We start from the raw sequence: 24,774 nt of genomic DNA, 5'->3' as shown, positions 1-24,774 counted from the left end.
CAGCTAAGCCTTTCAATATTCCTGTGGTAACAGCCAACATTTGTGCAACATCAGGTATTATATTATTCAGTCCTCACAAGAACTTTAGGAAGCAGATACTATTTATATCTCTACGTTGAAGATTATTTTAAATGCTCTTTCTGAGGTTCCTCCTCTGCACTTGGATGAGGCGGTTTGATGGTGGGATCTAAGAACCCGTTGATTTTCATGTGGATGGTGCACAGAATAGAAAAGTAGTTCAATGTTCAGAACCAACATTTATGTGGTAGCTCCATACTGAGGCTCTGGGAACGTGGTACCCATAGGTCTGGAACTCAGGTTTTCAGATACCAAACAACTTTCCTGGTGTCTCAAATTATTTATAACTAAATTTTATGCACAGGGTAATGAGGGTTTTACCAGTCATAAGCCATCTTGATTCTCTCCTCTTACAAAATGCCTCATTCCAAAAAATCCTTCCCTCAAACTTTCATTATCTCTAGAGTGACCACAACTCCCACATTGTTGAGGGCAGTCCTTTATCCTAGTTAATTGATAACATTCCTTTCACCCTCAGCAGTAACCTATTTGGTTAACATGTAAATTATAATCTATTATGTCTGCCCTTCCAGTAGCAGCCTGTTCCCTTCAACCCACTTTTAACATACTTACCGAACCATCAGTCTGCACTTTAAATCCTGTTGGATATAACATAGCCCTGGGATATAGCAGCAGGGAACAAGACACAAAAACCCTAAAGACACAGAATAAACAAATATAGATTAAAAGCTGGTGATATGGCAAGCAGGGTAGAGGTCAGAAGATCTCGGTATGGGGTGGGGCTGCTAATTTGAACAGTGGTCAGGGAAGGACTTCCCTAAAGACCTGAATGAACTGAGGGAAAAGGCCATTTAGTTACCCAGGAAACAGTCTTGTCAGGAGGAAAATCAAGTGTGAAGGTCAGAGGTGGTAATGTGTCTGGCACATTCAAGGTAAAAAAGGTCTGTGAGGTTTAAGTGGAGTAAACCAGGGGGAGAGCAGAAAAAACAGACAGGACAGGTCGGGTCACATGAAGCTTCCTGTAGGACACTAGCTCCTGCTCAAGACTGGAAGCCTCTGGAAGGTTTTGAGCAGAGAAGTGACCCAATGTTTTTAAGAACACACCCTGGCTGCTTTGTTGAGAACTGACTTCATAAGACCGGTAAGGGACTGGAAAGGAATGTGGCAGGGACCTCACCTAAGAAGACTAGTTGGTGGAAGCCTGGACACATGTGGTTGGAGGTAGTGAGAAATGGTTTCATTCTGGGTTCCTAAGGAAGAATCAACAGGATTTGCAAATTATATGGAGAAGACAAGAGTAGCACCCTATTCACTTTTGTACACCTCACATTTCCACAGGACAGCTCTCACCAGCAGTCTCCTTGTTGCTAAGCCCAATGGATACCTTGCAGCCTCCACCTTCTTAGACCTCTCGGCTTTGATGCCAAATGAACCATCTACTTTGTTCTCTAGGATTCCATGTGCTCCTTTTTGGATTTTCCATATCTGTTTCTGACCATCACTTTTATGTCCTTTGCCTTGTTCTGAGAGTTTGGGCTTCCACACTCTGGTCTCCAGATGCTCATGTGATGTCATTTTATCTATGATCACAGCTTTTCAATAGCCACTTCACTTGTCAGACATTCATCTTCAGTTTACACCTCCCTCCTTAGCTCATCTGTTTCTTGCATACTCTCCATGGATGCCCCATAGGCACCTCAAACAATAAAAACATATCCCTCCCCTTTGTGCATCTATATTCCAGCAAATGGCACAACCTATGTGAACATTCTGCAGTCTGCTGGGTTCTTCCCTCTTCCTCATTCCTGTGTTCAGCCATTCACTTTATCTCTGGACTCAATTTTCAAAAACACCTCAAATTTGACCCCCTTTCTTACTGCCACATCTATAGGACAGGTCTCATTTATTGGGACTTCTGCAATATCCAAATTTGTCACCTTTGTGATCCTATTTTTTTTTCCCGCTAGAGGAATCTGTGATGAAAATAATTCTATTTAAAAAATAAATTCAGATTTCCTATCATTAGCAACTCAACCCAGACAGAACAGTGCAGGAGGGCTGGACAGCTAGCTGCTGAGCCTTTAAGAGGTGCTAAAACATCCCTTAAGATACATAAACATGGTATAAGCTAACAGCCCACTCGCTTCTGTACCATTTATACCAGGCTGTGAGACTGAAATGTAAGCAGGTATTCCTGTCTGGGCACCAGTCACAAGGTGGTGGGGGGAAGCGGCAGTGTTCCTAAGACTCTCTTCCACAGCCTTGAGTTATTCCCTGCTTTACCTCAGTCTCTACCAAATGTTCAAAAGCTTCCCCCAGTCGCAGGCACTACCTCAATTCACATGAGACCTCTCCCAACTTTTCATCTGACTGAATGTTGCTCTTCTTTTAGGCCTTCCACTGTGTGTGCCCTCCAGAATTCAGTCACCAGCCTCTTCTCCCAGTGCTCTCGTTTTCTTACTTTCCCTTCTAAGATTTCCCCAGGACACTACTACTCTTGAAGCCCTTTCAAAGTTGCTTTTCTCCTAAACTCCAGGTTCCATAGCGACAGGCCAGGCAGGTCTCCTGTTATACCATTTCTAAACCACTCTCCTCTGAAAGTCTTCAAAATTTCCTTCTTTGAAGTCCATTCCTTCAGACTAAATCCATTATCCAACACCATGTCCTAGATTTTAATTCCTGGGTCACAATCTTCTCCACACCTATAGTTTTACCATCACTTGTGCAATTTCAGCACCCAAAGGATCCTGACCACCATGGGTTATTTTTGACCTTTTCACTTCCAACACACACCTTGAAATTTCCTCACATGATCATAACCTGTCGTAATAGTAAATGCACATCTTAAAGTTGTGTGCCAGTGTAGATCACTTGATACTTTTCCAGCTACCTTAAATTTGTACTGAGTCGATTTGAAACACTCACCAGCTTCTGCACCAATGGTCCAGTTGAGCCAGTAGCTATGCTCTTACTGGAAAATCAGTATCTATCTCTGGATCCTGGGATGAGGTTAAGTGGATGCTGGGAACATTGACAACTACAACCTTGCCTTCTCTCTCAATTACCATTAAGCTCCGTTTAAATCCAACCCTCCACCTGCTGGGAATTCTATTTCCCTAGAGTACTTTCCCATTCTCCAACAATTGCTTTTTCTCTCTTCAGCCCTCCATCTCTTGCTCTCTTTTTAAAGAGATGACCCCCCCCCGCCCCGCCAAATCCTTCAATTTTACTCAATTTGAACAGATGAATTGACAGGTCTCAATATATATGCTCTAACACGAGAACCTCTCCATCTTTTTCAATAGTTCTGCTTCCTCCTGTAATTTTGAACATTAGTTCCATCCTTGATACTACCATTAAATGTTTTACTATTATACAGAAAAGTTTTAGCTGTTTATTAAATTACCCATTTTTAACTGCAAGCTCTTTTGATTTCTATTACCAGTATCCTTTATGCATGCTATTGTTTCCTTCCTAATCCTGACATATTTTATCTTGCTGCACTGCCTAGACTCTACTACAATGTTCAATAAAAACCGGGATAGGAAACATGCATTCTCACCAGTTCCTCATTTTAACGGGAACAGAACTTATCACATACCTTACGATATGGCACTGGATTCCTTACTAGTCTCTTGTGCTCACTCTGCTCCAGTCACACAGGTCTTCTAAAGCAAGGAGGTATTCATAATCATTAAGGCTGGAGAACCACTATTGTTGGTGGTGTCATTTTCATGATATATATCCTAATTATACAATTATAGAAACAATACATTTTCTATACTACCACCATGTTTAAGTATCTGTTCCACTATACTCTTCAGAACATTGACTATTTTCATAAAAGGCAGGGCTGGTCCAATATTTGGGAGAAGAGTTTCAAAGAGTATTGACTGATAACTAGACTAAGTCTACTGGAATTTTCCCACTTTGTTCACCAGTTTCCTACAACTAAAAAGTACCAGTGCAATGCACCTGCTTTGTGAATCCTGTGCACATTTCTCTGGAGAAGGGCGCCACCACCTGGACATAAACAGCACTGTAGGACTCCTACACTAGATGTACCTGCCACTCTAGCATCCGCTATACAAACCTGCCATCTTTTCCCCTAGGCTCTGAAAACTGGCCAGGATGATTCAGAATGAGTCTCTATAGAGCAGTCTTCAACCATTTCATAAACAAAGTCAAAGAGCATTTAACAAGACATTATAAAGGAATAGCAAGGATAGGTCTAGGTTACAACGGAGACCACAAAATTAATTTCACTGACTTTACAACTGCCTCCTGGCAATGGGGACTTAGGAAAAGGAAAATGGCCGTATTATCACAGGAAATATTTTTCCAGTTTTTACTATGAGCACACAAATGTCTTCAATAAAGGATTACACATTTTATGGAAACTTCTTAAGAGTAGTTTTACCAGTATCACCTGTTTGCAGACAGGTTTAAGCTAAGGGTCCTATAACCAGCTATATACTTAGACTAAAATAAAACAAGGCAGAAATATACACAAAGACAATTATTTAAGACCTTTATTAACAGGTGCTTGCTGTTTGTTGACTTTTTTGAAAAAATCAAGTTGTAAACTTTATTACAAATTAAAAATGAGGTTCTTAAAAATCTCAACTTGACCAGATATGAAACAATTTAAAAACCTTTAAAGGTATATTGAGAAAAACCAGGCTTTTTTTTTTTTTTTTAAAAAACACGCTTGTCATTACCAAAAAGAGACATCTTTAGGTAAAAATAATAAAAACCCCATGCTGCATAGATAATGCAGATAGTTCTGGTTATCTGGTCAATGGGCAAAAAGCAAGCACTTAAGGTCTTCAGCTCCAATCTTTTGTTCATTTCTTATTGCTGGAATTTCATATTCATTTCTTCTTGTTGGATGACTAAACTGTAAAGGAAAAAAATTAAACATTATCTTGAACAATTCACTGCCATGTTCCTTTAGTATACCAATCATTCCAGATCACATTAACAAATTTCATACTGGTGTATCCTAAGACACTGATTTACAACAGGCGTAGACATTGACATGAATGGTATGGGTCTGTTGCCTATTTGCCACCCAGAAAATAAAGAGGGAAAACCAAGTATCATGGCTGAGAAGTGGTAATTCCCAAGCCAGAGACAATTACATGCCTCTCTGTATCAAATACAAGGCTGAATGCAAAGGAATCTCTTAATTTTTGAACTGATACTATACTGCCACTTTCCCGAGAGAGATGATATTGGTCATCAACATCTATGCTATTAATTCTAGTAGCTATTCCACTTATTTTTGAAAATTAATAAATAATCATCATAGGGTAAGGTCAGCAAGACTTTCCTTAGCTTGCTGATGAAGTCCAGAATTTACTCAGAAAGATGACGAAGGCTCTAATATTCAAGATACAATGTGAAGAAGATAGGCCTCCAGATGTCAGAACTGAGGTGGCAGAGAGGCCGAGTGTGTCTCTGATAATAGTTATAAACAAACTAGAATACTTAGGTAATTTCAAGATTTATTTGCATGACAGCATTGTTAAATAAAATGGTTACCTTACTTGGTGGACTGTTTTTTTCCTCTTCCAATGAATGGACACCATTCATGACCAGCCAAAAAGGCCAAAAGGTTATCTAGGCTTACTTACCCGGATGATGGTAGAGATGGTAAGCCGGCATTTACTCAGCCCCGCCCTGCTCAGCCTCGGGAGCGGACGAATTCTCAGCTGGTGGATCGGCTGCTTTTGTCTCTTTGCCATCTTGTGGTTTAGGGTTTTCTGGGCGTCTGCGTCGGTAGTTGAAGTTGCGGCGGTACCGACGTTGAGGTGGCTGCTGACCTTGGGTCTCATCTCCTTGATTTTCCTTATCTTCTTCGTTGCCGTCCTCTCTAGGCTGTCTTTGGCGAGGAGGACCCCTGGAATGAATGTCATACAAACTTGCAATGATAAAATCCTTTTTAACCCAACCACCAGCGTTAACACACTTGGTTCACTTAACTATTAAACCATATTCTGGCTTTTCTCTTTATCACATATTGGTCTGCAGGCAGATTAACAAAAACAAAAGCATTTGGTTCATATTTCACCTGAATGCAAGGACTTCGTTAGTGTTTTGGAAGCATAAAATGGGAGATGAGCATTTAGAACTGGTTTTAATGCACTAGCAAAACTTTCACTCATAGATAATCTATTGCAAAAGTTCATCATGGTATTACTGAAAGTGGCACGCCACCATTAATGCTTTGACATCATTTTAAAACGGGCTTTATGGTAACTACGTTTGGGAACAAGTGTTATTAACCTTTACAGATGAAAGGTAGGAAATCAAGACCAAAGAAAAGATGCCCTCTTTATATAAATGGAATTCACACAGCAACCATTATCCACTAGGGAATGCAAATCAAAACCACAAGATAACCACTTCATATCCACTAAGATGGCCATAATCAAAGGTTAGAAAACGACCTGTCCTGGTAAGGATGTGGAAAAATTGAAAACCTCATACTTTGCTGGCAGAAAAATAAAATGGTGCAGCAGATTTGGAAAACATTTCAGCGAATTCCTCAAAATGTTGGGAGTTATATTATGAGACCCAGAAATTCCACTCCTAGGTCTATAACCAAAGAAATATCCATTTCATGTATCATTATAATTCTTACAACAAGAAAGTGGAAGCAACCAAAATGTCTATTAACGGATTAATGAAACAAAATGTGATGTCCATATAATAAAATACAATTTGGCCATAAAAATAAATCAAGCACGCACATATGCTACAGTATGCATGAAGTTTAAAAATATACTAAAGGAAAGAAGCCAGACACAAAAAGCCACATATACTATATGATTCCATTTATATGAAGTGTCCAAAGCAGGCAAATCCAGAAACAGAAAGTAAACAGGAAAGTAGGTAAGTGGTAGCCAGAGATGGGGGTAGAGAGAAATGGAGAGTGATTGCTAATGGATATGGGTTTTTTTTTGAGGGTGATGAAAATGTGTGGAATTAGATAGCAGTAACAGCTGCATTAACTTTGTGATTATAGTAAAAAACAACCAAGTCACACACTAAACACAAAAAATCTAATGTTTGTCACATTCTGGCAATATATTATCTTTCAGGGGTCTGAAAATTATGAGAACCAAAGAAAGTATCAGGACTTTTAATAACCCAAGGTGACACTAGGATTTCTTTGGCTGGCAATTTTGTCAGAAAACTGATGTTTTGTTGACCTTTCCTCCTACCCTCACAGAAACCCAGAAATGATTATCACCCCCACAGTTTTAGAAACTCAAAACTGCTAGTCTAGCAAAATTGCTCCAGCTTTCCCCTGTAGCCAGACGTCTGATGGTTAGCTGTCCCACTCCCTTTCACTGTCAATTCTCCCCTATTTCTTTCTAATACCCCAAGTTTTCAAATCTTATGTTAGGAAATGTTCCACTGGCTATCACTTTCCTGTTGTAATTATCATGACAGCCCCAAATAACCTGGGTTTTCAAATTCTTTACCTCCAATTCGTTTCTACCTGGGTTTTCTCAATTTCAAACATCCCACTCTCCAATCACTTCAAATTTTCCTAATTTATTCCTTCTTGCTTCTCCCATTATTTATTTCCACCATGAACTATAATCCAGTGATACTTTTACCTATTCTGCCCCTCATTCTACCTTTACATTTTTCTCACCTCTTTTCCCAAGTATAAAGTCCATCAGTAATCATCCTAACAATATCCCAACTTAGTATCTTCATTTGGATAAACAAATACTGAATAAACCCAACTGCCCAATCAGCCTGCTACTCAAAATGGCTGGAAAGATACAACCATGCTATGTGGACCCACTTTAAATTCATGACCACTACCCTCTATCAGTTGATTTCCTCCATTTCTCTTCTAGAGAAACTTCGTATCTTGACCCAACCTTCCCAAACCTCCTCTTACCTATCCCTTTTGACTCCACTAAAACACCAGTGCTCATATAGTCTGGACACTTACACATGAAGTGCCTAAAGTTCCTAGCAAAAAAGCCAACCCCCTATTTGTGGACAAAATCCTACCCTACCTCTAAAGACAGCTCCAGCAGTCACTTTCCTGCCAACTGTTCTTTTCTACTGTATCTCAGCCTACAAATATGCTCTTATTTCTCAAACAAATACCCTTTCTTGATGCCACTTTTCCCTCATTGCCACCTCATTTGTCTCTCAGCAAAGCTCTGCTATAACTTGTCTCCAAGATTCCTCTCAATTTGCTCTTAGACCTACACTAATCAGGATTTCACCCCACATATTATGGGCCATTCACTATTCATTTGAACAAGAAATTCCTGGCTAAATAGTTTGGAAAGCCCTTTGTTCAATAGATTGACTGTAAACTTTAAGGCAATTATCTGGCACTGTCAACTAGTCTATTCCAATTCAAGTGAGACTGTTAAGTCTAACTTAAAAAGGCAAACAGTAAAATGAAGCACTCAACAAGAATTCATGTGCTATTTTTAAGGGCACCAAAGAAACTAGGTAGCAAATTTAAGCACCTCTATAGTGTGATACAGGTAAACCAAGGATTCTTCTGTTGACACCCATGGAAATAATACATAGATTTCCTTGAGAGCCGATTTTAGACCAGCTTTAAAAGCATTTTTTATCATTGCTTAACAAAATTATATTTTGGTATTATGTGCATTATTTCAACAAGGTATCTGTATCTAGATTTCAAACTAGTCTGAACTATATAGTTCAGTTCAAGAAAAACAAAGCCCAACAATCAGCCAGCATCAAAAATAATCTTCCTATTGGTATTATTTCAAAAAATGGCTACTATCCAAAGCAATCTGTTGATTCGATGCAATGCCTATCAAAATACCAGTGCCATTTTTCATAGAACAAATAATACTAAATAGGCAGAGGACCTGAATAGACATTTTCCCAAATAAGATGTATAGATGGCCAACAGGCACATGAAAAGATGCTTCACATGACTAATCATCAGGGAAATGCAAACTAAAACCAGTGCGGTATCACCCCACACCAGTGAGAGTGACTAATATCAACAAGAAAAGTGTTGGCAAGGATGTGGAGAAAACAGAACCCTCGTACACTCTTGGGCAGCATTCGCCTCTCAAAAAACTATACCGTGTGACTCAGTAATTCCACCAGTAGGAATTTAACCCAAAGCCACTAATTTGAAAAGACATATGTACTCCTATGTTTATTCATTATTTTAAAAAGCGAAGATATAGAGCAACCTAAATGTCCATCTATACATGAATGGGTAAGGTAATGTGGTAAAATATACAATGGAGTATTATTCAGCCATAAAAAAGAACAAAAACTTGCCATCTGCTACAACATGGATGGACCTGAGTGTATTTGCTAGGTGAAATAAGCCAAACACGGAAAGACAAATACCTTAAGATTTCGCTTACATGTGGAGAGAACAGAAATAAATACAGGCTCATAGACACAGAGGACAGGCTGGTTGTTGATTGCCATAGGGGAGGATGGGTGAAATAGGTGAAAGGGGAGGGGGAGAAAAATCCAGCAAAAAATACAGTAAGAATGTTTTATTATCTTAGTCTGAGTGATGGATACTTGAGTATAAACCCATGTCAAAATTCACTGAGCAGTACACTAAGTACTGTGCATTTTGTTATGTACTTCAATAATAAACATTCTTCCCTGCTAAAGAGGGAAAAACTCCAATCCTATGTACAACACCCAACACACAGCTAAGACAATCACAATCTCTTGGTGGCTTGAAAAGTCAGAAATCTCTAATTTTAGTGAATTAATTTTCTACACTGAGCAGTGATTAATAGAAAATTATGCTACTTCAAAGGAAAAATTCTACCTTTTTTTATGTTAAGATGGTGCTGTTCAGATGCTAATGCTTAAAAGGTAATGCTAACTTTTACCTTTCTTTCTCCCTCTAAATGAACAGCAGGCCTGAGATGTAATGCTATATATCTCAGTGTTTAAACTATTCTTACCTGTTCAAGGTTAGAAAATTTGAAATTCTACACCCACTGAAGAGAGGAAAAAAACAACTGTTATCTATTCAACAGACCTGTCATCTATACTAGCTGTTTTTAACCAGTGTCAACAAAGATGCAAAGAAAACATTCTCAAAGATAATTGACTTCAGGTTCACCTCTTAGGCTGAAAATGTTAAGTGTTAACAGACAAATGACCCAAAAAGACCACAGGAGAAGCATGATGTTGAGCCCTATATATATGCTTGAGAAAAAACTTTAATACAAACCATACCTGCGGAATCGTGGTCTGTAACCTCGATACATATTCTGTCTCACTGGTCTACCTTGTTCTCCTGCACCCTGGTTGTCAGCACCCTGAAGAGACAATGGAAATCAAGCTGACTGGGATCAGTAACATTAGAGTAAAAATCCAATCAGACAAATCCAAAGTCTGAATACAGGAGTTAAAAATAGGTAAAACTACATAGTAACTGTGATTGTACTATAAACTAAGTAACCTGAATCAGAAAATGCTTATCATTATTAACAGCTCCAATATAGGGAAAGATGAAACTTACCTCCATCACTTCTCCCTGCACAGGAGGGTTGGCATACTGTGGTCGACGCCCATAGGGTCTCCGCATGTAGTAAGGTGGGAACCGTCGCCTGCGGTAGGGCCGGCGCTGTTGGGCCTGGCCTTCGGGAGCACTCTCCGATCCCTCATTCTTTTCCCCACTCTCACTATTCTGGTAATTCTGCTGGTAATTGCGTGGAGGACCCCTGCGACGTGGATAGCGTCTGTAATGGTTACGGTCTGCTGCATATTTACTGCCTTGCACTGGAACTCCACCAGGGCCTGTAACATTTGCTGCCTCCGCACCCTATAAAAGCCATCATATATTGACAGTGACAATGGAATTGAGCACACTGAACAAAATTTACACAAAGTAAGAAAGGGTCTATGTGGCCAGGGGTGCATAGATATGATTAATATTAATTCCTCACTGTTCTGAAGAGATTGCCCTCTAACTGCAGTCAGCATTATTAGGCTTGATGCACCTGTGTTCATGTGGTCACCTGACCCATTCATCCACATTAGAGCCACCATCCTGATGGATGACATCACCAAAATATTTCCATACTGAAGTCAAACCTTTACACAAAAAGCATCCTCACCTTTTCTCCTTCAACAACATCAAACTCCACAGTCTCTCCATCTCCTACACTGCGAAGGTACTTCCTGGGGTTATTCTTCTTTATGGCAGTCTAGTAATATCACATTCCAAAAACAGATTAACAGGGGAGAATAATGTGCTTTTTCATTTAAAATGTACCAGAGCATTATTTTAGCTTGGATATACACTTAAAATTAGCTTTAAAGAGACTAAACCATCAATAAATTTAGGAAAACAGGGACCAATCAATGCTACCCCCAACCTCAACCAAAATACTCCAATCTTACAAGGCCCCAGCATTTTACCACTATTTTCCAAACTAAAGAATTTAATACTCAAGACAGATGCAACAATATATATTTTAAAAATGCTTTTTGTGAAAGCATTGTATGTATCTTTGAACAAGTGAGGACATCCATCTATCCCCCAAAGACTGCACTTAATAGTAGAAGCTAGCCCCACACAGGGCCAGTTTAGATGACAGGAGAGTTTAGTTTTGCATGCTTCAAAGTTGACCACACCAACTTTGTCCCTGTTACCGCATCAAACTCATATACAAATGTCAACCAAAATCCCTTCCAACCTGTCTATAATAACACTTCAATGGAAATGCAATTCACATGTATTAACTACGCCACTTTTTATATTACCTGACTGCATGGGAGAGCTGGTTATTACCTCCCCAGAATACAATAAATCTCACATTGTGTTACTTGTTCTCCAGACTGCTACAACAAAGTGAAAGGGAAGAATGACACCTCACATTTGTGTTAATTATTTCTATGAAGTCCTTTTGTGCATTATCTATACAACCTCATTAATGACAGATGATATGAGGTATTACTGCTCCTTTTTTTACAGGTAGTAAAACAGGCTTTAAAGTTAGGGGACTTGCCCAAGGTCATAGTTACTAAGTGGCAGGGTGTAGACTTTTCTCAATCCAGGTCTTGGGACTCCAAATCCTATGTTCATTCTACTCTGCCATAACAGTATCTGTTACAGGATCACTCATGCATTTCCATTCCAGAGGAGGCAGGACAACTAACACATCTGAAGCCAATTAAGTTAAGTGGCCCAGAACTGCAGCCTCCTTGATACACTACTAAGACCTGAGCAGCAAAAGTCCCAAGAAACAACTAAATAAATGTTGAAATCATTTCCAAAATAAAGAGGAAATCATATTGGTGACGCCAAGTGGGTGAACACATGTTCAGCCAAGTAATTGATCTCATCTGTCATCTAAACTGTCACAAAGCTTTCATACCTTTCATATATAGCCAACTCTCAATTACCTGCAGTCATAGGGGATAGCAGAAATATGGATAATTAAAATCCCAAAACTCTTAAGTCAGTCAGCATCTTCAACGCCCTTCCCAATCTCCCCAAACCTGCAGTGTTGCTGCCAGACATAGCAAGACGGACAAGCCTTCCTGCCTTTTCTTCTTAAGTTCTGCAAATTCCTTTGAACATGCAGAAGGGAAGTACGAACAGATAAGGAGTTGGCACTAGATTTTGTAAAATACACATTTGTTTTAAAATAACATTTTTTCCATATTTTTGACCCTGCAATTATGTAACAGGGTTTTGGTTACTAGCAAGTGATCTGGTTTCCCCCTTGATTGCCACTGAAATGCTGTCATTTTCATTTCGGAGAGCTGCAAAGCACTGACTCAGGAAGCCCTGCCTGAGAAGTGTACTGCCACCCAAACTCTCACCTGCCTGAGTAATGGTGAGTGTGGAAATGGACTTTATGACATTTTTGGTGCCTTGATTACACCATAAACGTGGTTAAAAAGTTCTAGAGTGATTTTCAATACGAGTTGACAATATTTCAATGGTTTTAGAGAAAAAAACTGCAGAGCACATAAATATACGTATACAAACTTGTTTTTCCTACCAACTGCACACCTGTAAGGATAGTAAAGTCCAATGGAACCAATGACATACTTAGGTTTGAGATAAGTGTTCAAAAGCATTTTTCAAAATATTCTCCTTGAATAGTATTTGAGAAAGTTCAGCACATAGCACCTGTTAGTTTTCTCCTCTCAGAAAACTGAGGCCAAGCTAAAAATTATTTAATAAGCAATTACCAACTTTTCCACACTGTCTTTTCACTTAACCTTGAATCAGTGAAGATTTATGAATTTTTCAAGCCAGTCCAAATTCTCCAAAGGTAAAAAAGAAATCTTACCCATTCAAAGTGCTGAAGAACCTATATTACTTTGCTAGTTTTCTAGCATCCAAGTTAACGTTTGCCTCTTTGTTCTATTTTCTCCCATGATTACTGTGATTTGTCCTTACCATAGAAGTAAACCTAACAGTATTTGGAAACATCTTATCAAAAGTCTGTCATGTATAGCAATATTATTAGTTCAAGTTTTGGTTAATGGTGGTTTTTTGTTGATCTGACAGTAAGTTTGAAATTCAGGGTAATGAACTGAGTAGATTCAACATTAAAAAAACTCCAATGATTAACAAAATACCAATTTGAAACACCTATTTTAATTAAGCCACTGCCAATCCAATGTTTCAATGTGCATTTTAGAGCATGCTAACACTCTGTAGGAAATCTAAAATATTTGCTGGTTGGATTTAATAACCTTTTTGCAAGGACCAATCAATAGCTGAGAAGACATCCACCCTTTTCTTCTCACAAGCCTTGAGGAGTCAGAAGTGTAAAATATCCACCTAAGCACTCACCTGGTGTACAAATACATCTTCCTTTGTGTCATTCCTGCAAGACAGAACCAAGTTTAACAAGTTAGAAAATGGAATACATTTCATCATTTTGCCAGATTAATATATTTGGCCCTTTGTGCATTTTCCCCCATTTTTCTTACTGTTACAGAGACTTTCTGGCTGTCAAGCAGCCATAAGGAAATTTTAAAAAATGAAAACAAAAATCAAACTATGAGTTCTACTATAAAGACTGAACAGTTGTGGTTATAAACTTTTCTTAGAAAAGTCTAAGAAATCAAAGTGTGACCTACTATTACGCCATTAAGAGGGTAGCATCCTGTCACTCCTTATCCTATTAAACATTAATAATGCCCCAGCACACCTCACTCTTATTTTTTGAGCATAGCTACTAACACTGAAGTATAACACAAATGTGTTTCCTTCCATTAATTACTAGCTTCCTTTCTTTCTCATTTCATCCTCAATCATTTCCCTCTTTACTATTTCTAACCCTCAACTCTCTCTGAGATCATAAAAACAAACACCAGGAGGTGAGCCCTAATCTAAACAAGGACTTTAGGTGATAAAGATGTGCCAGTGTAGGTTCATCCATTTTAACAATATTATCATTTTGGTGTAGAATAGACAGGAGAGGTGTGTGTGTGCGTGCGTCTGTGCACGCAGATGTATGGGAACTGTTACTTTCTGCTCAATTGGCCATGAACCTACAACTACGCTTAAAAATAAAAGTATTAATTGGAAAAAAAAAAAGACCACAACAAAGTATAAATATTGATGCTACCTATATGCACATCATTTATGTGGCAAGCTCTGTACTGGAGAACCAAGGAGGTAAAGATGAATGAGACTTTTACTAGTATACACAACCCCCTTTCTTTCACTTCACATTAGACACGATCTTCCATCAATCATCAGTCTAGTCAAACTCTTGCTAAACAAAATATGGTTGAAATTATTTCCTACAGGACTTTGAGTTGAATTCAAACTGAGCGTAAATAACATGGCTATGTGGGAAAGAACAGGGGCTAAATTATCAAGTAGGCAGAGGCATGACATGGTAAAGTTATCAGATGTTAAAATTTAGTAGCCATTATTATAGGAAGACTGAAGATAAGAGGAGCCCAGTTAGTTATAAAAAAGCTACTCCGGAAGTACAGACTAGGACAGATGGAGGACTGGACGAAGGGGTTGTGTATGAGGGAGTGTGTTTGAGGTATCTTAAGGTAAAATGAGAAAATATTTGTGAATAAATTAATGTTAAAAGTGAGAGAAAAGTGGAAAAAGATTTGAGCTTTTAGCTTTGAGAGTGGGGTTCAGGTGATGATACTATAAGCAATAAGAACCACTGGAGAAACAGATCCCCTACCCTCTTTATTCTGTCAGTAGGTCAGAATGAGGTAGACAGGGCCCAATAATAGTTCTAGGGTTTATGACAAAAGGACAAAGGTTACAATGAATTAGACTGAGTGGCTTAGTGTTGGCTCCTTGCTGATCCATGGAGCAATATATGCAAAGAATTCATGGAACAGCTTGGATTATTATAACATGAAGACATTTAATTTATGGGAACACAATATAATTACACATCTTTAAAATAAAACCCTCCACACAAACCAGGAGGAATACTGAAAAGCTACTTCACGCATGTGACTGAAAACTGAATACAAGCTAGCTGAGCATTAGTAACACCTAGGAAATTAATAGTTGGTCATAATAATGCCTGCCTGTCAAATAGGTCCACAGGTGTCACACAAACAGCTCCATCACCACCACTCATTAGTTTTTATCTCCAACATGACTAAATTTCAAGCCCTAAGGTTCTAGTGGAGAGTACAAAAAAACCTAGTAGAGTAGGAAAGGTGAGCCAAGTCTAGAACTGTGATTTTTAACAGGTCAGGACTGACTGCTGCAGGGCATTTAGTTGTTCCAAAGACAGGGGGCACTATTTGCATTAATGATGGTGAAGGATATCAGGCTTGCTGGATGACTAGAAAATTTGGGTATCCAACCGGCCTTTTGTGTAAGTAAATTATTATTTGAGTTTCAAATGTAGTTATTTTACACTGTTTTATAGTACAAGATAGGCAATACACACAAGGTAATGTCATTCCCTGTTTAGGAAGATGTTTTGTGGGTACACAGATGTGTGGAAATCAGTATATGTTTAGTAGTGTGATGCCAGACAACATCATACTCATTTACTCCGTTGACACTAAATCAGCCTACTAAGAGTACCAAAGGCAAAAGTGTATATGGATTTTAGGAAGAAATTTGACAGCTCAACACACTTAGCCAAGATAGAGTAGCTGTAGTTTGGATGTACTAAATTACCTAGTTGCAACTTATTAAATGACCACCGCAAAATTCAAGGCATGGCTGAAATGAAAACCCAAGTTTTAGTTCTCATTCTATTAATAGCTGTGTAAACTTGGAAAGCTGCTGCCTACTAACTGGATCTTTTTCTTTAACTGCAAAATGGGAAAAACTCAACACATAATAGATGACATTATTGAAGGCTTAAGTTCTGGATATAGTGCCAAATCTTTAAGTGTACCGTTCAATCCTCACTACCCTGAGATAGGTGCTACTATTAATCCCCCACTCTACAAATTAGGAAATTGAACTGTGGTCAATCTGCTCACAGTGGCAGAATTTTACTAGACAGGCCCCAATCTTTACTATGTTGAGAACTCAAGAAGGACTAGGTCAGCAATCTTTACATTCTAGATTTGGAGGTGGAGAGATTATAGCATATGGTTTTTTCAATTTTTGGAGAGGACAACAACAAATAATCATCCTACACTCACTATGGCTTAGCTCACAAGCCATACAGAAACAGCTGTGAGTGGTAGTTTGTTGACCTATGATCTGTAGTAACACTGGAAAAAATGCATGCCCATGCTAGAGATCTTGAGGGAAAAGCAGCAATTAAAACAAGATGACCAAAATGGCTCATCAACAAGCATGTGTTTAACCTTTAGTTATTACTAATCTGATAGGAGGGAACAGAGGCATCCCCAGCACTGCACCTGACCTTCTGTGGCTTATTCTGAGAACGAAGAGGCACACTTCTGCCTTTACCAGACAGGGCAGACAAATTTACAATGAGCTCCTCCCCCCTGGAGGCAAGTAAGTCACTAGGACAAAGACAGTCATACCATTGTCTAGTATCCAGCATACTGTAGGAACATGGTAGGTGCTTTATTAAATTTTTTGAGTGCCCACTATTTACTTAATTCTGGCCAGCTTTTCAAATGAAAATGTAATTCCAACACCTTTTACTTTTCTGAATTCTATTCTGTAATACTATTCCATCTTAGTAGATCTTCCTCTAATCTACCACAAGCCACTGGGCCTACACAGGGCACCAAGTCCAAAGGCCTCTTTTGTTTCTTTAATAAAGCTGAGTATTTTTACCTGTGCTAGCTAGCTGGCTAGGCACTGTGTGTGCTAAGTGCCAGAAATAAAAAATAATACATGGCCTCTCCTCAAGGATTTCAATCTAGAAGGCCACCACCACTCAATCCAATGTAGCAGCTATATTATCAAATAAGGTTTTCTGCATAGATTTACAGTAGGTTAAATCATACTCATCAGAGAAAGATGAGGGAGGGAGGAAGCAGGCAGTACATAGAGCACAGTGGTTGAGAGCTCTTTATTAGAACCACTGGAGCCAAGACTGGAATCCTGGCTGTCCCATAACGAACTATGGGATTCTGGACAAGTTGCCTCATTTGTGAAGTAAGAATAACACCACTTGGCTACTAAATGCTAATTATTTTTTTAAAAACCTCATAAAGGTTTTTGATCAAACCTAAGCCCACCCACACTGCTGCCACATAAAAAGAAAATGCAAGCCGAATATCTGTTTTCTAGTAGCCATAATAAAAAAGATAAAAGCAGGTACAAAGTTTTTTCAACACATAAAAATATCTTACATTTCTTTTTTCTTACTACCAACTCTTCACAATTTGATTTGTATTTTACACTTCTGAAATGAAAAAGTAAATTCACACATTCAAGTTGCTCAAAACAAACACCCAATTTCAGTATCAGTTTTAAAATACAAACGAAAAATTCAGCTTCTCAGATGCACTAGCCACGTGCCTTGAATGGCTACTGTACTGCACGCACAGCACAGGCTTACAACATTCCAACAGTCATTTCATATCATGCATCAGACCTCTCATTCTCCTGCAGTTAAGTGTACTCTTTCTGCTGTATTCTACTCCACCTCTTGTTAGTAAACTATTTACTACTGAAACATTTTTAATGAAAAACACACCTACTTGGCAGGTTTTCTTACCTATCTAGATGTATAGTACTGTCTTTATTCAGCAAGTGAGACATAGTATTAACTTTCAAGACAAAGGAATCACACAGCCAGTGGCCAAAGAAAAGAAGGGGATACCATCTTAAGTTAGGAGACTGCTAAAGAAAAAGGAAGAGATCCTACTGGGATTTAAGGAACATCAGTTTCTTCAAAGGTTCTGAAACACAGCACAATGAAGGTAAAAACACGTAGCCAGCAGCGCTGAACTATTATACTACTAAGTCTATCTATCCAGATTCAAAAGGGTCTTAAGATACCCTAAAATTTTAGGGAACATTTTTTGCTAACCCACAGCATTGCCTTAAATGAGACCTACTCTAAAGCTGAACTATCTGTAACTGAATGCTTTCATCCCATCATGTTGCAGGCTACCACACCAAGTCCTTTTAACAGCTTCACGTGTCCAACTGTATAATTTATAATCCTACAGCTGTAAAACCTATGGATTTAGCAGCTATATGCTCCACAACACAAATCATCCAGACTCCAATTTCCAAGTCCTGCAGATGGTCATAACATCACAAATTCCACTATCTTATTACTTGTTCTGTTACACATCCCTCACACCCAGGGGACACACTCCTATTTCCTGTTATTTTTTCCCCCCATTCTGCCTTAGACGGGCTAGTTGTTTCCAAGGACTGAGATTGGAGGGGAGGAAACTCAGGAATTACAACCCCAGTACTAGCAAAACAGCAGGTGAATACACTAGCTCTCTATTCCAGAATATTTTAAGATGAGAAGGTTTTCCGATCAGTGCCTAGTCAACTTAAAATTAGGGCTAATATAGTCAGCATATAACTTAATCCTAGAATGCCCTGTACACAACTCATTGTCTCAAAAGAACCTCAGTCAGTTCTAAAGAAACCAGTATATACTGCTTTTTAGACTGCCAATGACACTTCAGTTGCAGACTACTTGAGTATCTTTTTATAGCTCTAGCCCATCCCATCCCTTGCTTAGTATTAGGAGCACATGGCCAAGTCTTGGAGCCTTCCCCAAGAGCCACAGCATTTAGTCAGTTATGTTACACACTACCTGTCACTAATATGGCTTAGAGACAGAACTCACTGTGTGATTAAGTTAACATCAGTCTGCAACAGCCCAAGAGACTTGGCAATCATCTTTCCACAAGTCTACAAAGTTAAGAACCAGACAGTAAAAATTTTAGGTTCTGCAGGGTCACAGACTCTCACAGAAATATATAAACAACCCTCTAAAAAGATAAAAACCATTCTTAGCTAGCTTGCAGGCCATATAAAAACCATAAAGAGGTTCAGAAGTGAGATCAATATCTAATGTTCTCTCCCTTAATTCATTAACTGCTTCCCAGGCTATATCCATTAACTCCTTTAATTTGTAAAGCCAATCTGCACACTAAGCTTACAGCAATCCCTAACTACAAGAAATAGTGGGACAGTAGAAAGCAAGCTTTTCAAATCTGGGAAACTGGTGGTCAGCACACAAGAGCTCCAGTGACATGCTAAAGATTCATTTAAGAAAAGATATTACAATGGTTAGGAATAAGCTACCCTAAGAAATTATCTGTATGGAGGACAACCAAACTGAGAATGACCAGGGTCTATTTTCAGGGACAGTACAACAGCAATGTGAACATAACCTCCAGAGTAAGAGAACAGTTCAAATCCTAGCTCTGTTTTCTGGGGCAAGTTACTCAACCTCTCTGTGCCTCAGAATAGTATACCTATACCTCAAAGGTTGTGAAGGTTAAATGAGTCCGTTCATTTAAAGCATTTACAACAGTGCCTGGTGTAAGTGCTTGAAAAACATTAGCTGCTTTTACCTATCACCATTGTGGAAGAAGTCATCTTTATCAGTTACATACACATGGAATTCCCCAAAGATGAGACACCCCCACCCAAAGGGAGATTAAACCAGACAGCCATGACTAAGTATCTTTGTAAAGTAGCTAAGACTTCCCGTGGTGTGGTTTGGTTTATTATACATCTTGGGCAATAAATTCAAATGCATCAACAGAGGCCAAACAGGAAGGGAAGTCAACAAGAGGAGAAAACTTAGCCTGACAGACTGGGGTTAAGTAAAGAGAATGTACACCTCATTTACAAGTGGCAATGACACTCACCAGGGCAGCTAATTTTTATTTACATGGACTACAGACCCTGAAGCTAAAACTCAGATAAAAAAAAAAGTCTGGTTATTTTTGGTGTTATATCCTGAATTTTAAATCCCAGTAAATAGTCCTAATTCTTTTTAAGACACAATATTGTCCAAGCAAAACATCTAGGGGTAGATTTTTAGCTAGACCACCAGTTTGTGATCTGCTCTATTTGATTCTCTTTGTGCCAAATTCCCTGCTCACCCCCAAATTTTAGAATGCTTCATTTAGTATCTCTGGAAAATAGAACAACATTGCTATTCTGGTGCCTATAAGATGCATGTTCCACTGAAAAAGTTAGTGAGTCATGCCAACCTTTGATGAATTTGGTGAGCAAGGATTAACCCTCAACAACTGGAAACAAAAGACAAATTTAAGGTTTCTAGATTTCAAAAGCAGAGAATCAAACCTTGAAACCACCGATCCCTGGGGCATCATTCTAATGACACCTTCAATAGTTTTAACTTTTTCATAACAAAATAAAGTTATGGGTGGAGGGAGGTTAACAAACCCTGCTAATTAATCAATACAATTACCTACTGCAGACACCACAAATAATGAATCTCTCAGAATTCCTAGGTTACATAGCCTAACAAAATCAAGTCAAAAGTTTTGAGGTCTTAAAAGCTCTATGTTCTTCTTATTTAGTATGGTTCATACAATAAAACCATCAGGAGAAAAAAAAACTTTTAACCTTTAAGAAAATAATGAGATTAACAATTACCTTATGAAATTTAGTTAGAAATAAAATTTTACATAGAAAACACATTTTTCTCCTTTAGAGCTACAGCACGTGTTTCTCTGAAAAAGCACCAGGTGCCTCCAGCCCTGTCTACTGCTAGTAGCTTCTAGAACCACAGTTCTTTGACATTAATTTTCCCTGAATTAAGGGAAACCTCTCCTGGACTTAAATGCAATCAGATTCTAGCATTTTACTCAGACTCACTGAAATGACCAGATTAAGCACGTTTCAATCACTTAACTTGACAAAGTAGGACAGTCCAAACAAAGGATCATCAAAAGCCAGTTTACACTTAACTTGCCCTGGAGGATGACCAATTGAGTAGACCACAGGAGGGAACCAAAATATACAAGGAATGGCATCTCAGAATAAAAATGTAAATATGTAAAGAACTACTTTTTCACCTTGGGTGTCAACACTTAATTTGAAAAACATCATCTATGCTCATTTAACAAAATGCACCAAAACCGAAGGCACATGCTTCAATTTCTAAAAGCATACACAAACTACAATCTAACCACTGAAAATGGTGCCATTAGTCCCTTCTATCATCACACACTATTTTTCAAGGTATGGCCTGGAAGCTATAAACATCTGGAATTGTTAGAAACGCACCCTAGATCCACCCAATGAATCCAAGCTGGGAAGGAAGAACTCAGGAATTTGCGTTTTTAACAACATACCAAGGTTTAAGCCCTTTTAATTAAAAAACCATTGGTGTAAGGGTTAGGCCAGTAAGGACAACCAAACTAAGATGGATATACTAACTGAAATGCTAACAAATTCAGAGACCAACCAAACAAAAGTGCGGTCAAACACAAGCACCAAAGCATTCCCTTCCGTCTTCACTAGGTAAGCCATTATCTGAAGAACTGATTAAAAAACAAAACAAAAGTAGCCTTAGCCTGTCACGAAGGTCTATTAAGAACAAATGTAAATAAAGATTTTCGAACAAAACGATTCCCCACAACTGCAAACATGGAAAACAGACCATTAAATAATAGCTTACACTCTTTTGCTTTGAGCGTTTCTACACTACTTGGTGGTTGAGTACCGGACGCTTTTCCACCAGCCAATTATGCCTGACTGTAAGCAAGCTAGATCTTGCCCATTCGGTTTCCTGCTGTCGTGTCCATTTCACACACATTCACATTACTTCCTACTCAAATATTCTTTTAAACATCTGTTTAACGCCTTCTCAAATAGGATGCAAGGAAGACAACGCCCCGTGCCCTGGCACACCTGCCCGGCCACTGCTCGCACCTCGGTACCCGCGCCCGCGGGCTGCACCACCAGTCCCGGCAGCCATCTTGGAAGCGATGCCCGGCTCACGAGGCCGCCAAGAGCGCGAGAACCGCGTTACAGTCGCTGCCGCCACACCCCCACTAACCATACATGTAGTTTGAAGCTTCGCCCGCAAATGCGAACAATGTTACGACCAACAGAGGCAACGCTAAGCTACAAAGCTTTAATGAATTGACTTAACAGGTATGATTTGGGGACAAGCAGAATTGAAAATTTAAGGAGGAAAAGGGCCATTTTCTTCCAGATGTTCCTCTATGAGTAAAAACTTACCAGAGCAGTCTTAATATAACATTTACCCGAGGCATCTTCAAGACAGCATAGATTACAACATTAAAGGCAATACAACCTTACGTTCAAGACGACAAGACCGCATAAACTTGCACTGTCCACAACTGTTACCTCCAAAGGTTACGTTGTAAATGATCTATATGCTAATTAGGTCAATTTACAATACCAATTTCAATAATGTATTTAAGAATGACAAATACAAAAATGCGAAGGTCCCGAGTCTAACATAATAGTACTGGGGGCCTTAGTTTCCTCAGTTCATCCAGTTAAGAGATGGATCACTCACGCGGCTTGCCTTTTAAGTTAGCTTCAGAAGGTTTAGCTGCACAACAAAGACAATCCTTAGATCCGCTAATTCCTTCAATCACCAAGGACAACAAAAATCACACTAACACACCAGAGGTAGCAACCTATACATGCTTAAACAATTTCGAGTCTACAAAGCCTACAGGTGGAGCAGAGCATGCAAGTAGGACCGAGGTTTCCGTGGCAGTCATCTCACCTGTTGATGAAACCATATCCGTTTCTTACATTGAACCATTTTACTGTTCCCAAAACCTTCGTTGCTGGAGGGGGTGAAAAAAAAAAAGCCCACGATTACCAGACAACCTTGTTTAAAGCCTCCACGCTCAGCATCCAGTCCCTCCCGCACTCCCCGGAGGCGGCGCGCGGCCACCTGACAGCCTTTCTCCCCAGAGCCCGCTGGCCGGTGGCCCCGGCGGCGCTGCAGCGCTGCACGTGGGTGCGCTCGAAGGCGCGGAGGCCGGAGGGCCAGCCAGGGGAGCGGGCCCAGGCTGCGAGTGCGCGGCGGCTGGGCGCAGAGCACGTGAGCGGAGGGGAAGCCGCCCGGCCCACTCCGGCCTGCGTAGGCGGCGCGCCGCGCCCTCAGGGTACACGCGGAAGGGAGCGGGCTGGGGGACGGAACAACGGCGTGCGGGCCCGAGCGCACGCGTCCGGCGGGGAGGGGTGGGACCCCGCAGCACTCGCGGTCGAGGCGCGCGGCCGCCCGGGGGGGAGGGGCGCGCGCCCATGCGGGGGTCCACAGGGGTCCAAGGAGCGCAAGCGCACCTACCGGGAACGCGGGCCAGCGTCCGCGAGGGCGCGAATGTGGGGTGGGGGGGCGCTGGGGGAGGGGCAGCCGCGCGCCCCCCGGCTCGCCCCTCTACGGGTAACGGTTCCGCCACCAGGCCTCCCTACGGCCCCACCCCCGTGCCCATCCGGCCCTCACCGATGACCTTCTTGTCCCCGCCGGCAGGCGCCGCCGATGTGAGGCCGCCCGGGCCGCCGCTCCCTGCGCCGCTGCCCGTAGTGCTGGGCTTGGTGTCGGCAGCGCTGAGGGCGGGGGCGGCGGGGGGGGCGGCGGGCGGCTGCTGGGTCTCGGCCTCGCTGCTCATGGTTGCGGTGATGGTGACTGGGGCCGGCTGCGGCAGCTGCGGCTCCTCCCGGGGTGTGATGGTAACTAGGCCGGCGGCGGCGGTGGGGCTGCTCAGGGCTCTCTGAGGTCCGCTCTCCGCTCCCGCTACCGATCGAACTAGCGAGAATGGCGGGACGGGCGGGATAAGCCTTGAGATCGACCCGCCCTAAGCTTCGTTCACTGGCCAGCTATGCTGTCAGTTGCACCACCTGACCCCAGACGCTAATTTCTATTGGCTAGCACTTTATCACTTCTCCACTCTCACTGGCTCTTAGGCGGCGAATTCGACCGACCTACAACCGTTCCTGCCTCCGCCGCCGCCATAGAGACCGGAACTAGAATTAGAGTAGTCAACATGAGAACCATAGAGTACTCGAGAGGAGGGGCAGAGAGAACGTGACATTCACGAGGCTGCAGATGGGGCTGCCGGGCCCCACGTTCAAGGTTGGATCGTCGTGGAAGGAAAGGCACGGCCAAATGCCTGAGCCAGGATTATCCAGACTGACCCAGGGGTTTGGGATTGGGTCCGACGGCACTTTAGCCCCATGTGGAGAGAAGAGCTCCCTCCCACCCGGCTCGAAATATGGTCCTTGTGACCTCAGACCATTACTCCAGATAGAGCTCTCTTTTCTACAATGGCCGTGTACGTGCAGCACAGCTGAGGGTTTCTGGAACAGACGTACAC

At 40.7% G+C, this 24,774-nt stretch overlaps 1 protein-coding gene across 2 annotated transcripts; it reads right to left on the bottom strand.

Moving 5' to 3' along the window:
• Positions 1 to 4,553: 4,553 nt before the first annotated feature.
• On the bottom strand, positions 4,554 to 24,213 carry YBX1 (Y-box binding protein 1). Of its 2 annotated transcripts, XM_037002258.2 has the most exons (8): positions 23,904 to 24,212; positions 23,178 to 23,241; positions 13,871 to 13,904; positions 11,172 to 11,261; positions 10,574 to 10,876; positions 10,288 to 10,370; positions 5,679 to 5,944; positions 4,554 to 4,939 (listed from the first exon to the last, which is right to left on the bottom strand). In XM_037002258.2, the coding sequence occupies exons 1-7, from the start codon at positions 24,067 to 24,069 to the stop codon at positions 5,710 to 5,712; spliced, it is 975 nt and encodes a 324-aa protein (XP_036858153.1). In that variant the 5' UTR covers positions 24,070 to 24,212; the 3' UTR covers positions 4,554 to 4,939; positions 5,679 to 5,709. The 2 variants fall into 2 exon arrangements, with proteins under 2 accessions (XP_036858153.1, XP_036858154.1); XM_037002259.2 differs by lacking the exon at positions 11,172 to 11,261 and having other exon boundaries at positions 23,904 to 24,213.
• Between the last annotated feature and the right edge of the window lie 561 nt (positions 24,214 to 24,774).

Source organism: Manis javanica, chromosome 4 (genome assembly GCF_040802235.1).
Source record: "Manis javanica isolate MJ-LG chromosome 4, MJ_LKY, whole genome shotgun sequence".
Classification (NCBI taxonomy): Eukaryota; Metazoa; Chordata; class Mammalia; order Pholidota; family Manidae; genus Manis; species Manis javanica.
This window is presented reverse-complemented; position numbering and strand designations above follow the sequence as displayed.

What these genes read in the sequence shown, in the direction of transcription:
- YBX1 (XM_037002258.2), bottom strand. Translation starts at nt 24,069, where the DNA reads ATGAGCAGCGAGGCCGAGACCCAGCAGCCGCCCGCCGCCCCCCCCGCC. An exon ending in GGATATGGTTTCATCAACAG is followed by an intron (nt 13,905 to 23,177) that starts GTGAGATGACTG and finishes TCTGTCTTGCAG; the next exon opens with GAATGACACAAAGGAAGATG. An exon ending in ATGTTGTTGAAGGAGAAAAG is followed by an intron (nt 10,877 to 11,171) that starts GTGAGGATGCTT and finishes TGGCTTTTATAG; the next exon opens with GGTGCGGAGGCAGCAAATGT.